Below are 15,751 nucleotides of genomic sequence, written 5' to 3'. Positions count from 1 at the left end.
AAATGAGCATTTATCTAAACTTTTCACTCAAAGAGTACACCATAAACGGCTTTGTGTATTTTTATTATTCAAAAACTTATACAAACAAGGGTCTGCTATGCGAGACGTTCATCTTAATGCGCAATATCTTATCCTGTTCAAAAATAATCGTGATGTGAACCAAATCAAGATTCTAGAAAGGCACACAGGTTTAAAACATCTCAGCGGGGCTTACGAGGAAATCGGCCAGGAACCATTTCAACCTCTCATTTTGGATATGAAACCGGACACACCTGCCTATTTAAGGATTCGTTCAACAATATTACCGGGAGAGTTGACAAAAATTTACATCAATCCACAAACGACAAACTTGCCCAAGAATGTGTGATCAGATTGTAAAAGACTTTGCTCCGTTTCTCCTTACCCTGCAATCGCTGAAACCCAAGCAGCGTCGTTTTCTTTTGGAAAATATTTCGAAACGACAACTTCGCTCTTTCGAAGAAATTTGTTTAAATTTGGTGAAGAATTCAGTGCCTCTGACCACCGATCAGCTAAAGGTGTGCCAACGTTGGCGTCGACCATTAAAGCTGATTGCCCTCAAAAAATATCCTTTACGAAGCAAGAGGGAAATTTTATTACAGCGCGGAGGATTCTTACCTGCGGTTCTACCTGTATTGGCAGCTGTTTTGGGAACTGCTCTACTAAAATGAAACCGGAAGTGCACTATATTGTTCCCGCGAACGAAATGAAAAAACTTACAAGTGACGCGGTTTGTCATATTGTAACGGATGTCCAATTACAACAGCAGCCTACTGAAGTTGTAGATATTGTAAAACTGGATGATTTGATGAGAGATATAATTTCACGGAATACGCTAAGCGAATGGGAGAAAGCGGAACTGTTATCAAGAAACTTGGCTCGCTTTTTGGCGTTGAAAGAGTCGGCGTTTGGCCCTGACCAAATGGTTATTCCGCCTCCAGCATCTGTGCCCCCAATTCCAGTACAACTATTAAAGAAGCCGTGGGTACTCCCTAATATGCCTGATCGTATGTTAGACGCTTTCCCTCCTATTCCACCTGCACCTCCGGCAAAACGCAAGCGCGCAAAGCGAGAAGTATTTGATGAGAACACTTTGCAAGTCGAAGGTCCCATCGGTTCAAGAACCAAATCCCAGTTCAACTGGATGACTATTAATAACAAATGAGTGGTGGATGCGTTCCCTTTTCTTTGTCTTTGGGTGAAGGTATGACATGGAACTGCACATCTAGCTGTTGCGATGGATCAAGCAGTAGCGACGACGAACACGATGACCAATCTACTGCTACGACAAGCGTACCTGAACCCTCAACACCCGGGCAGCTTAACGGGGATTCAGAAGTTTTGCAGCCACTTTCCACAAGCAACAAAATATCAACAAACGCGGGAACAGCTGGAACATCTGGATCCATATACAGTCCACAAATCTCGACGCAAAAAGTTCAAAAGAAACCCCGTAGTTGTCTCAAACCTACTGGAGCAATATCAAGCTGATCTGGCAGACATGTCAAAATATGCGAAGCAGAACAAAGGATACCGTTGGATATTGTTTGTGATCGACGTCTTCAGCAAGAAAGTAAGCTGTCAACTACTAAAGAATAAAAGCGGTCCAGAGGTAAAACTTGGATTGGAAAAGGTGCTTGCAGAACTCGGAACTCCAATTAAATTGCAAACGGACAAAGGTCTTGAATTTTATAATAAGGATGTTAAGAATTTTTGACGGCCCAAAAGGTTTTCTTGTTCTCTTCTGAAAATAAAGCAATCAAAGCATCCTTAGCTGAAAATGGCATACGCATCTCAAGAAACGTATATGGAAATTATTTCGACACCGACAATCTAAAGTGTACTGGGACGTTTTGAGCGATTTGGTAAACAGTTACAACAACGCAATCCATTCTTCGCATAAAGTCACGCCTAATGAGGTTAGCCAGTCCAATTCGCTGCAAATATTCAATCGACTATATGCAGAATTATTATTGGGAAAACAGAAAAAACCAAAGTACGGCGTGGGTGACACAGTACGAGTAGCCATCGACAAAGCACTTTTTGAATAAGGGTATGAGTCAACATTTAAGGACGAAATTTACAAGATACACCAAGTATTACCACAACAGCCAGAGCCGCTTTACGTATTACTGGATGAAGAAGGGGACTTAATTCGCGGGAAATATTACGAAGCCGAACTCAGTCGTGTCAGAAATGGCCCATAATAGCTTTTATGTCACGCTTCCATCTGATGCCTGTATGCAGCACTTCCCAAAGAATAATGCAGCTGAATGGACAACAAAGTTAAAGAGCGTGATATCCCTACCGGACAATGGGAAATGGCATTGGTGGAAATACAGTATCCTAATTCAATGTACAATTTACCCAGTCCACAAACACTGCACGTAGACCAAATTACTTCTATGGATAGCAACGGTGTTTTTGTTATGGAGCGGGACACAATTACAGTACCTGCAGGGATCTATGAGAAAAGTGATATCATTAATTTTATCAACGGTAAAGTACCAAGGTTAAAGCCATTTCGCGATTCTGCAGCGGAAGAGCAGGCTTTCAAACTAGAATTATTAGCAACCGAGCCCAAGCTCAAAGTAAAATTTCCCAGCGTACGTGTTTTTCTGGATTTTCCTCCCTCATCTTTGCATCTATCCCGTATGCTTGAATTTAAAGAACGACGATTTTTTGCTGCACAGTCTGAACAATATGAGAATTTTTTGATGGAAAAAACAAATTTTGCTTCCGCAGCTACAACACTGTCCGATCAGCTGAAAGCCTTGGGAGAGTTGCAGCTGTTGGAGACGTCTACAACAATGACAGCGGACAAGCCCGTAAATATGCACATTGGGAACCAATCAATTTTTGTCTACTGTAACAAGTGTGACTACAATATTGTGGGCGATGAAACTATGCAGCTTTTGCGCGCTTTCCCCATTAAAGCAAGTGTTCCTCGCTTCGAAATTGTTTCGGAAAGGTTCGAGGATCCACATTTTCTACCTGTTTTATACGATCGACTGGACACTATCGATATCAACATTGCAACTGATCTGGGAGAAGCGGCAATTTTTCAGACTGGAAAGTCAATGGTAAAACTACATTTCCGGCCCATTCAGTATTACTATCGCTAAAAAATGCCCGTAATACTCTTTGAGCCGTCACCATCGTTTTATTTGGATTTATTTTCTGGGGCCGCCGCCACTGGTGCTGGTAGCCAGCACGGCTATGGAGCCGTCATGACACGCTATCGCGGGAGTTTAATGCAAAATGGTAGTGGATTTATGCTACCCAGTTTTCTGCGCGCAATGTTTAGTAAATTAGCGCATTTTGCTGCCCCGGTTATTAAAGCAGCGGCACCACATGCTAGAACAGCAATGGAAGCAGCAAAGCCCCACTTACGCGACGCAGCGACAACAGTTCTTAGTGAGACATCCAAGAAAGTAGGAGAGAAAATTTCGGAATCTTTAACTGCGCAACCTCAACAGCAAGGAGGCATTAAACGGCTTAAACAGCAGCACAAGAAGACAAAGAAGATAAAGAAACCTTCCTTCCAACTTAAACGGCTTAAACGGATTCCCCCGAGAGAATTTGAGGACGCATTTTGAAATGGCTTTTATTTTGGAAGGAAGTGTACCAGCTATGCAGGTCGAGTCGGATTTATTCTCCGTTCCAGCCACTCTTGCGGATTTTGTGCGGACAGAAGAGGAACGCATTCTACCGACCTCAGGCCAAACAGAAGAAATCAGTTCTGGGGAAATTTCGTTTTACATTCCCCCATCGACGTCGGCGCTGCTAGTGCTACCCGAAATTACCCCAGAAATGGATATTGCAATCAAAAAGCAAATTGCAGGTCTTGGGCCGGCTACACGTATTGAAAACACTGATCTGGTAGCACCGGTCAACCTGATAGCGCATTCTATATTCAGTTCGGTAGAAGTGACAATGGCCAACCGCCTGATAACTAATTCGACCCCATTGTATGCCTACCGAGCTTACTTGGAAAATTTGTTGGGGTATACACCGGCTGCCCTAAAAAGCCAGGCAACAAGTGCTGGATTTTATTTAGACACTCCCGGAGAGCTGGAAGATCATGCCAATAACGCTGGGGAAGTAACGCGAAAAGCCATGTTTGTGGCCAACGAATACGTTCCCTTCAGCGCCAAATTGTGTACGGACATTTTTCAACAGGGAAAAAATCTGATCACCGGTGTACCGCTACATGTGCGTCTCATTTTAAATAAGCCGGAATTCTATTTGCGCTCGTATGCCAATCTTCCAGTGGACACTTTTAAAGCATACATTCGTAATCCACGGCTGTATGTCAAACGTTTTGTGCCTAATCCGGCATACCTGTCTGCGCTCACGGCTCAGTTGTCGACAAAAACAGTTAAATATCCCATAGAGCGAGTATGTATGCGCGTTAATGATATTGGCACAATTCAGAGCACGGTGCTGGCTAATTTACATATTGGAGCAGTACCCAAATGCGTTTTTGTGGGATTTGTGAAGAGCTCGAGCTTTCACGGGCTGCGCCGAGGTAATCCATTTAACTTTGAACATTTCAATCTCAACTATATAAGTGTCGAGGTCGATGGGCAGTCGTATCCCGCACAAGCCTACCGTCCAAATTTCGCCACGGGTGATTATTTACAATCATATGACGGTCTGTTGGAAACGCTTGGCCGCTTGCACGCACCGGACGGGGCGCTGCCATTTGACCGTAAAGCATTTGCGGAAGGCTTTGGTAGTTGGGGATTCGATCTGACACCATCACGGACTGGCCGGGGACCGATGAGCACCGTGCGCCAGGGAAATCTATCAATCCGCTTGCAGTTTGCCGCCCAATTAACTGAACCGATTATGGCAATTACGATGATGGTGTGGGATAATATTATTGAAGTCAATTCACACCGTCAGCTAATTGCGGATTTCACGGCATAAAAACCTAACGTAAGTGTTTTGCCCGCCTGAAACAGACGCGTAATTTCTTGAGCGGTACGCTTCCGGGTCGCCAGCGGGGGTGGGCGCGCTTGTGGTCCCTGACGACGCTGAAGTGAACCGTGACGGATGTGGTAAACAATGGGCGACCGGAGCGCTTCGGTCGCCCGTTGTTTACAGGACATAATCAAAAGAATAATTTTAACGTCGTTTTTTGTATACAGACAGGTATTACAATGGACACCGCTGAAATTAACCATGTGCTACGTTCAAGCGCCGTGACACGAGACGCTTTCATTGGCGTTTTTGCTGCGGACACGTTGCCGTCGTCACTACCATCTAAGCTGCCTTGGGCATGCGTTGTCAATACTGACGAAGCTGCAAAACCTGGCTCGCATTGGTTGGCGTTCTATCAGGCTATACCAGGACAGCTGGAATATTTTGACTCTTACGGCCATGAACCGCAATACTACGGCAGCCATATTGGAGGTTTTTGCAAGAAAGCGGGCATTGTTATTTCGCAAGCCCATTGTCTACAAATGGAATGGAGTACCGTGTGTGGACAGTACTGCTGCTTTTTTATTCTTAAACGATGTTCCGGCGAGTCATTCACTTCTCTTATTCATTTATTTACCAGTAGCAAATCATCGAATGATCGAATGGTTTGTGCTTATATTAACAATTTTTTTAATTTAAAAACTGTTGTACGTGATAATTCACTGCTTATTCAGTCCGTTTTCCGCCAGATAGTGCAATAAAGTCACGTCATCAACGCGGCTGTCTCACGTATCGTTTATTTATGAGTAAAAATATTTTGCTGTACACCAAATTATTTTGACACAACAGCATGACGTTCCGTTGCCTCGTTTTGATGCATCAGGTAGTATTTACAGATACAACATTTTGTTTTTGTTGTCTCATTAGGCAACGGACATTTGCTATTTCTGATGCTGTTCTGTTCAAAGAATGGTTTACCACATTGTTGTAGATATTAAGTGGTATGCTCTTAATAGGAAGCCGATTATTACGTCGCTTGCAATAAGTTCTGTCGAGTTTTATTGCCTTTATTATACCACATTTGCGCTAGCGCCAAACAGTTATATTGTTAATAAATATGGCGTTTGTTCTTCGGATACTGATGCTGTGTTCGATAAAGCTTTCTCGGAATTACAACAGCAGATAGATCGAGCGTTTACAAATTATCTCCGCTATGTGAATGATCCTGCTGATGTCGTTTTCTATGCCAAAGGGGACAAAAGTGTCTTATTCTTAAAAAACTGATAAAATCTGATGTTATTAGTCTTGATACACTGGGCTGTCCGCGTTTTGCCGATCTAAGCAACGACTAGTGTTACAGTCCTAACAAAGCTCAAGCTTACTCTAATTGGATGCTGGATCACTATTTAAAAAGTCGTACGAAATGCCTGCTTTGCCGTATGCTAATTTCCGAAGAAAGGGATCACAGTCGATGGCAACGACGCTGCCGCAACTCTAGACTAGACTAGAATTCTTACTGGGGTATGCACTAAAATATTTCCGCGCTTTTGCAAAGATTTTGACAAGCCTTATGTTATTGCAGATGACCGAGGTAACAGACGTTGCTCCCGCTGTGGTGCTGTATTTCCCACCGATTCCGACTGCAGTGAAGAAAGTACTCACGCGGATATTAGCATGCCAAGAATTTCTAGTGCATGAATCAGTGTAAACTGTTTAACTAATCGTATCCGTTATAAAATGCTGTACTGGAATTTGTTGTCGTTCCAGTCATTTATATAAAGTTGCATCTTTGTCGCTAGCAATATACTGTTGCCATATTTCACTTTCATCATGGCACAGACTCCTGAATTATCCGCAGAATTATTTGCCCCCGGCACAAGTGCTGAAACTAACTTTGCTGATAGTGCTCTTTTTAATCATAATTATGCGCTTCTCGATCACAATTATTTTATACCACCGGCTCCGGTCGATGTGCCAGTACAGAACCTAGAAAAACTTGATCCGGATTTGTATGATATTAAAGATTATTATGAGTTGGAGAAAACGGGGGCTAAATATTCACAGGAATTTTCAGTGTCATTTGAAACCTATAAATGTGTGATACACGGTATGGATAATTTATCATTTAAATACGCGATTAAAACCATAACAATTTTATTAAAAGACATTCTAGACACCGTGATTTCGGCAGTTCCAGCCCACAATTTGGTCAGAATTTGCTTGTATCAAAACGCACTGCAATACCCAATTTGGATGCCACCTATTCAACGTGATCAAGTGGGTGTTGAAAGATGGATGACAACGATCCGGAGAATCTTGAATTCGAATCAGGCGTTTTTATTGGATGAATCTTTTGAACTGTCGGTGCAGCACACGGATGTTCCATCTGGCTCGTGCAGAAAAAATGTTTCGAAGCTGTTACGTCAAATGTTGGACAAGAAACGGTGCATAACACAAATCCGCAACACCGACTGCTTGTGTATGGCGCGAGCTATAGTGGTCGCTAAGGCGCATGCAGATGGCGATAAAACGATGTATACAAAGCTTTACCGAACGAAGAAATTGCAGAGCGAAAAGACTAAGGAGTTGTTGCAGGCTGCACAATTGCCAGACAGAGAATTCAGTGTGGAAGATCTTCCGCGATTTGAAAACGTTTTACCAAATTATCAATTTATTGTAGTCTCGGTGGACCATGGAAATTCAATTGTGTACTGTGTAGCGTACTGTGAAAAACGGATCATGCTGCTGCATCATGATCATCATTTTGACGTTCTAACATCCCCGCCCGCGTATTTTGAACAGCAGTATTATTGCTACCGCTGTATGAAAGGCTACAACAAAAGGCAGAACCACAGATGTGAATTCAAGTGTCATCAGTGTTTATCTGTAACCTGCCTTATGGACAAGCTTCAGAACATACACTGTCCTGACTGTAATCGCGATTTCCATGGGCAAGAATGCTTTGACAGGCATAAGTCGGGGAGCAGTCCAATCTGCGCGAAGTTCTTTATTTGTGAATTGTGTAAATCGTTTATTTCCTTGGTTAATCGTCGAATGAAGACCAATTACGATTTGCCACAAAATTATCCGCTTTACGATGACGGCGACAATGACAGCGGCGATGAAAGCGATGATATTGAACTTGATCTGGACGACCAACAGCATCGTTGTGGTGACGTTTATTGCCCAACGTGCTCACTGTTCTACATGCCCGAAGACAACCATGTATGTTACATGCACCCCATTGAGTTGACGGATAAAGAAAACGCTAAACACCTAAACGATAAGCTAGCGTACTTTGATCTTGAAACGTTTCAAGATGCGACAGGTGATTTCAAAGTCAATTTAGCGGTCATAGCAACAAAAGATGACAAATTTGTCATTCCGGAAGATGGAAATATAAGCGGTGATATTTCAAGTGCATTGGGGGAATTCATCTTTAGCGAACGCTTTCGTGGGTACACCTTTATTGCACACAAATTGAAGGTAAACAATGTCAAAACTTCATAAAATTCGTTATGAAAGCATGTGTTCACAAAAGGTTACTTTCAGGGATTTGATGGGTATTTCCTGCTAAACTATCTAATCAAGAACGGAATTATTCCACACCCTTTAATTTTTAACGGGAGCAACGTTGTGCAGATGGACATTTCAAAACTTAAAATAAAATTCCGTGACTCCATGAACTATGTGCCGTCATCGCTCAAAAATTTTGCCAAAGCGTTCGGACTGCAAGAAACTAAAGGAGACTTTCCTCACAAACTAAATCAGCCAGAAAATTGGAACAAAATCCGTCCATGGCCAGATCGACACGATTATGGTTACCAGCTCATGAAAAAGAAAGAACGTAAACGTTTTATAAAGTGGTTCCGTAGAGAGCGACGCCGTCACAACATTCATTTTGACTTTAATGCTCACTTTATTAGGTTATGTAATTTTTGTCATTGACTACACCCCGTCGTATTCATTTCACTCTTTTGTAGATATTGCTCACAAGATGTCCTTGTTTTGCAACAAGCATGTGAGAAGTTTCGAACTCTCTTCCAACAAGTGACGAATGGATTGTGCCCATTTGCTTTAGGCCTTACCACTCCAGGAATGTGTAATTATCTTTGGAGAGCGCGGATGTTAACGAAAAATCAAATTGCGCTGATTAGTCCTCCTGGCCAAGGTAAAAAATCTTCTGCCAAAGGAGATCGTTGGCTCCGATGGATTGAAATGGAAAACGATATGCAACTGCAGCGCGAGGTCATTGGACAATAGATGGCTTCGACCAAAGGAATAAAACCGTTTATGAGTTTTTAGGTAAATTAAATGAATCACAATCTTAGAGAATACAGAAATTTTTGACATGATTGTGTTTTTTATTGTAAGGGTGTATGTGGCACGGTTGCAACGACTGCACGACAAAAAGTACACTGCATCCATTTCTTAATCGCCCGATGGAAAAAATCCAGAAAGCGACTGACTCGCGCCTTGACGCAATTAAATCTATGGGTTATGCTGTTGTTTCAATCTGGGAGCACGATTACGATGCACGCCTAGCAGAAGACTTGGAATTCAAACAAGCCGTCGATTTAGCAAAAATTGAAGAGCCTATGCACCCACGAGATGCATTTACCGGGGGTCGTACAAACGCTATCAAGCTGTACCACAAATGTGCGCCTGGCGAAAAAATCTATTCTCTTGACGTTATCAGCGAGTACCCTTACATCAACAAAAATCTGCCCTATCCAGTTGGACCTCCGGTGATTATCACAAAAGACTTCCCGCCAGTGGAAAGCATATTCGGAGTGATAAAATGCCGTATCATTCCACCGCCGTCTTTATTTCTCCCAGAACTACCGTACAGAATCGACAAGCTTACATTTCCTTTGTGTGTAAAATGCGTGCAGGAACGTGTGAACGCCCCGTGCTGCCATGAAGATGAAGACAGGGCATTGGAAGGAACGTGCTGTACACCAGAAATTCACCGGGCGATAGAAGCTGGCTACCGCATTGAAAAGATTTACTCTGTTTGGCACTATCCAGAGCAAATGCAATATTTATTTAGAGAATACATAGATCTGTTTTTGAAACTCAAAACAGAGGCGTCAGGCTATCCACCAAACTGTCAAACGGAGGAAGAAAAAGACAAATATATTGAAGAGTTTTTTATCAAAGAAAATATTTTATTGGATAAAAGCAACATCGCAAAAAACGATGGGTTAAGAGCGTTGTCCAAACTAATGCTGAATAGTTTTTGGTAAGTGGAATAAATTCGATTGGGAGGATTCATTATCAATTGTGATCGTTTTCTTTTCAGGGGTAAATTCGGCCAGCAGGAGGACAGATCCAATACCGCCTTCGTTGAAAAGAAAGAGGTCTTCCATGATTATTTGTTTTCTAATAAATACGAAGTTGCCGGATTCGACCTGGTGACTGACGAAATTATGGCTGTTCAATACCGTTCTAAGAAAGATTACATCCCAACAAGCAAAAGGACAAATGTTGTCATTGCGGCATTCACAACTGCATATGCGCGTTTGCACTTGCTGAAGTTTATGGAAATGGTTGGAGACCGCTTGTTATATCACGATACTGGCAAGTACTGACATTTACGAAACTGACTTTCATATTGTAATTCTATCTGTGCACTTTGCAGACAGTATCTTTTATATTCATACTGATGAATTGCCTGATCCGCCAGTGGGAACATGTTTGGGGGATTTGTCATCATCCTTGGAGCCTAATGAGCACATCAACGAATTTGTTGCACTCGGTACATTCGGATCTAAGATAAACTGCTTTACGGTACAGCTTATAAATATTTAACTTTAAATTTTTTCAGGGCCTAAAAGCTACGCGTACCGCACCAATACTGGCAGTGAAACGATAAAGGTCAAGGGCTTCACCTTAACAAGGAAAGCCAGGAAACAGTTGAACCTCGAAAGCCTGAAGGAAATGCTATTAGAAAGCTTGGCACCGCAAGACCAGCCAAATGATATAACCGCGAACTATCCCTTTAATATTACGCGAAATAAGCGAAAATTGGAGGTTTCCGCAAAAGAAATAAATAAACGGTTTCGACTTACATATTCAAAGCGTCGAATTGTCGACACGGAATTTAACACTCGACCATGGGGTGACGTTTCCAATGATTAAATCTTCAACTTGCAGTGCTGAACAGTTGTTGATACCGGTTTTTATATTATGACTTACTCCGAAAAAGGCTTCGAGCAATATTAATAAAATTAACATTACAATAATGCATGATCCAATAACTGCTTCGCAAAAGTTCTTTTTACACACTATGCGCGCCATTTTGATGGTATATTTTCTTGCTTATGTATGGTGATTTATTACGATTTCGCGCCTTTAATACTTACTTTAAACAGTTACTGAAAACACTATCCAGACAACCAATTATATAATACAATCAAAATAAAAATTTGCGCAAAGATAATAATTATCATCGAGTTGGGTGCGGATATTAGTACTGCATAATACGTGTAGCGTGTTTTATACAGTATGAAATATGTACAGTGTACAGCTGTGATTATTCTTCTGTTGGAGTTGGGAGCTGTAGTTATACAGTCCAACCGGGAATTGCAACTGGAAAGTCCAACTCCCAACTCCAGTTTATGACGTAACCGACGCCATCTTGTGTTTATACAGGGTACGTTTTCTTCTGGATGCAACCGGAATCAAAACTTCAGCATAGCCTTACACAAAACGAGTATACGTTGAAAGATTCAGAAGTCTAATAATCTGAACTGAAATGCACCGTATCGATGACAAGTACGAGTAAAACATTTCCCGGGTTTTATATGGCTTAAAACGTTCTGATGAGACATAAGCACTACTTGTAGTACTACTTTTTCTTGCTTATTACTTATGTCCAGTTGTAGTGCCACAAAATACGCAAGCTTGCGCTTTCAGTGCGCCCATACAGAATATAGAAGTATGCTAATTACTATATGTAACGTTCTGTAGGTTTAAAATACTACATAATATTAACTGGACGGCCTTTCCGGCGGCCCATGCAGCGGCTTGACTTATCGTAACTATAATCCACTATGAAGTAATGGAAATACAGGATCGTGACAACAGCAGGTTATGGGCAGTAGTTTAATGTCGTTCGGTCGGTCGCATTAGAATCAAATCCTCTAACATTGACAGGCTGCCTTTTTTATAGGCGTAAAAGTGAGTTGTAAAGTACGATGGGACGATAATATTATGGGAAAGTGAAGATTGTAAGATTACACTCATATAGTTTACAACACTCTATAAACGACTAGAAACAGTCACATTACACATTAGTGTGTTCACGCTATACTAAACATTGCGTAACAGGGCAAGTCGTCGGTAAAAAAGCAGCCATGATTGTGCGGGAACACCTTCTGGAAATGGCGCAAGGATGGCTACAACGGGGAAAGCATTGGATGAGAAAGCACATCGGCTGGGCGTGATCAGCTAGCGGTGGGTTTGAAGTGACCGGAGTTAAGCGTCTTGGGTAATCGGTAATGGCAATGTGAATCGGAAATACAGGAGATAACAAGAAGTCCTCCAGAATCAGTAATGATAATTATTATGATAGTCAAGCGGGTGAAGATCTCGGGAGTCAAGGCACTTAACAGAGCCGCATTACTATATGCTAAGATAAAAGTTATGGGGCAGAAGACGTATCATAAAAATCTGCCGATAAAAGCTGTAATACAGATATCGAGACAGATATTTAAGCACTGTCATCTATACATTTATACTCGCATTTTAGCGACGTGTAAACCGAGAAAAATGATTAACGATTTCAGTTAAAGGTCATTTACAGCAAACTTAATGGTGAATCCAGGCAAAGGTCACGGTTATTGTTACACAGTCATGGCCATTTTTTCGTCACTGTACGGTGGCGGTGGTGTTCCGTTCTGCTGCTTCGAATGAGCCAGAAGCTTGTGCTCTTCTTTGGAGGCCTTGCGATCATCCGCCTTCAGATCAGCCGACTTCAGCTCTTTCCGGACGGAAATACGTTGCCGAATGATGAAGACCACAACGATGACACTGGCGATCAGCAGCAGAATGGCTCCCAGCATGACCATGTGTCCGGGGAGGTCGGAATGGAAAGTTTGCTGGACTGCATTCCACGCGTCCGGTATGGGTTTGGCCACGCTGCCAGGTGTGGCAAACAAGGCGTCAAATTTGGCGGACGAGATGAGACGGTTAGCGGCGAAGCCGACTTGCATGAACCATGCGAAGATGGAGGCCAGCAGGCACAGGCCGCAGCTAAATAAAGCCCAAATCTGGCATATTCCGAACTCACACATGGGAATATCACCGTCATCGAAGAAGGCGGAATTTCGTTGGCCACACATTAGTCGCACACTGGCCAGCATGAACCGGGCACCGCATGCCAGCTGTACTCCGTACAACGGGATGGACACGACGAAGATCAGCGTTTGCCCCATCGGAACATTCTCGTCCGCAGCGAATATTCCTGTGAAACAATACATAGAAGATTCTGTCGAGTGTTCAAATAATGTTTTGCAAGGAAAATCAAGCTACGTCATATGCTGTTTAAGGTAAAACTTCGCTAATGGGAAAAATAATCTCAGGAACGCGTTTTCAGCGAAATTTTTGAAACGACCCATGAATTCGAATACCACTGCCGGTTCAGTAAATTTGTTTCTTTTCCAATTTGGTTTCACAAACAAAGGCACTGCTTTTTTTTCGTATTACCGTCTGTTTTTCCCGAGCTCAGATATTATTCTATGCTGTTGTTTACCAATAATTAAGCCCCTTGATGTTTTAGTAGTGTGGGTCGACAATGCACTGTAGTACTGTAGTCGATCACCAACATCATACAAGAATTATTATTACTAAAATTGCAGCCGGCTATTCCGTGAATACAAGGAAGTAATAAATATATTCAATGACACAGTAATGCGGTCGCGATGTATTTATATCGAACAGCACTTATACAGTACTTATACAGCAGAAAGGACCGCACTTAACATGTACGGTAATATGCAGACTGCATACGGTAGTAAGGTTATCTAGACATGAGTATTTACTGCCAAATTGCCAATCGATGAAAGCGAAGAGACCGGTACCGCATGTGATTGCTGACATCCTCGCAAGCACAGTTTGTACCCAGCTTTACATGTACATGATCTCAGCGGAAGTTAGAATAGTGCCAGCTGTGAGTCACACCTTTTGCGCTCTGTCAACCCCGTCCGAATCTTTATAAATATTTATCCATTTTGCAGAGTTAAAAAACAAGTGGATAATTAATAAGCAACGGTAGGGCAGATGGTTCATGGTTGAAAAAAGCTTAACGGAAATAGAAAAGTTAAGACGCATACAGAGAATGGAAGTTATTAAATTATTCATATAAATTAAAGCTCAATTTAATACACGTAAATTACGGTACTGTTTCAATGCCGGATGATGCATACAGCTTGCCAGAAGTAAATAACGACATCCGCTATCCCGCTTCTTACCGTAAAATATGTTGTAGAAATTTGCTGCGAATCCCACAAGTGCCAAGAGGACTTCCGCAACGCTGAGTGCCAACACACTGCTAGTAGCCTTTGGAATCGTCGATTTCTCCGTCATCATAGTCGGATTAATAGCCAGAAACTCGCGCTTTAGTCAAGCGAATGCCGTTTATAATAATCGGTTTCAGAAATAATACGAGAGTTTCTTTTGCGATACTGAACGATTATAATAATTATTATGGTGCCGAGACAGCGAGCTGGTTTCGCAGATTGTTCAGACCAGAGATCGTAGTACGCCGCATGGCGCATGAGGTAGGTCTATCGATCGGCAGTCTCAGAACGAAGGCGGTACTTGGAAAACAGGTACCGTACAACGTATAACGTATTCATCGTACATCTTCCTCGATTACACTAGACGCGAGCAAAGCATGTACATGCCGATTTTGTGGTGTACGATGCCTCGACTTTCGAATGAGTCGATGTTAGTAACCTCCATGATACCTGTTGTAACTCCGTGACCAGCGAACAATATTTTAACGAACATAATTATTAGGCTTTTTATTGCTTTTACTTGTACCACGCAGAATGTTAACATCTATCGACTTTTTACTGAACCGGCCGCACTTTTACCTACTTTATCCTCAGAACCGTACTACTCATTACATTACGCCAACTTCTACGAACATCCAATAAATGGCCGTTATTTAACTTTATCAAGTAGCGCAACACCACAGAATTCGAAAGCCTTGGGCCCTTGATCAGTCCATTGCGCTTAATAATTACATCCTAACAGGTTACGAAACTGATAAAATTTACCAGCACCGTCGCTGTGCACGGTACTGGTAAATTTTACAGTGACGTTGTAGGAAACCGCACAGTGACGGTGTGGGAAACTTGGCTGTTTTTATACAGGCACACCGTCGATGGGCTACCGATCACTTCGGCCGTTTTCATTTCGCCCGCGTTCATTTCGGCCAAAGTTTTTCGGCCGTGAGTCGCTTCGGCCGTCGCTTAGTTCGGCCGTCATTCAGTTCGGCCGCCGATCACTTCGGCCGCAGTACATTTCGGCCGACGATCATTTTGCTTTGATTTACAAAAAAACGTTACATTGGATATAAATTTGTCGGAAACTTAAACCGTTGGATAAAAAAGTAATAGCAAATGGCCGCGTTCATATCATTTGGCACGAATAATTTGATTCAGCAGTTTCTGAAGTTTAACTGTCACCATCGTGTCTACTTTTCAATAACAGGAAGTCACGAAGTCTATCGGAAGAGTACTGAAAACTTAACTGTAAGACACCTACAAAAATTAAAAATTGAAAGAATTAT

At 42.2% G+C, this 15,751-nt stretch overlaps 1 protein-coding gene across 1 annotated transcript; it reads right to left on the bottom strand.

Annotated features, from left to right (window-relative positions):
* Nucleotides 1-12,053: 12,053 nt before the first annotated feature.
* Nucleotides 12,054-14,714, bottom strand: LOC129593160 (uncharacterized). The gene is made up of 2 exons (XM_055489366.1): nucleotides 14,424-14,714; nucleotides 12,054-13,417 (listed from the first exon to the last, which is right to left on the bottom strand). The coding sequence occupies exons 1-2, from the start codon at nucleotides 14,539-14,541 to the stop codon at nucleotides 12,798-12,800; spliced, it is 738 nt and encodes a 245-aa protein (XP_055345341.1). The 5' UTR covers nucleotides 14,542-14,714; the 3' UTR covers nucleotides 12,054-12,797.
* Nucleotides 14,715-15,751: the final 1,037 nt, after the last annotated feature.

This window comes from Paramacrobiotus metropolitanus, unplaced genomic scaffold (assembly GCF_019649055.1).
Source record: "Paramacrobiotus metropolitanus isolate TYO unplaced genomic scaffold, Prichtersi_v1.0 Parri_scaffold0000060, whole genome shotgun sequence".
Taxonomy (NCBI): Eukaryota; Metazoa; Tardigrada; class Eutardigrada; order Parachela; family Macrobiotidae; genus Paramacrobiotus; species Paramacrobiotus metropolitanus.
The sequence above is the reverse complement of the archived record's forward strand: the minus strand, read 5'-3'. Positions and strand labels throughout refer to the sequence as shown.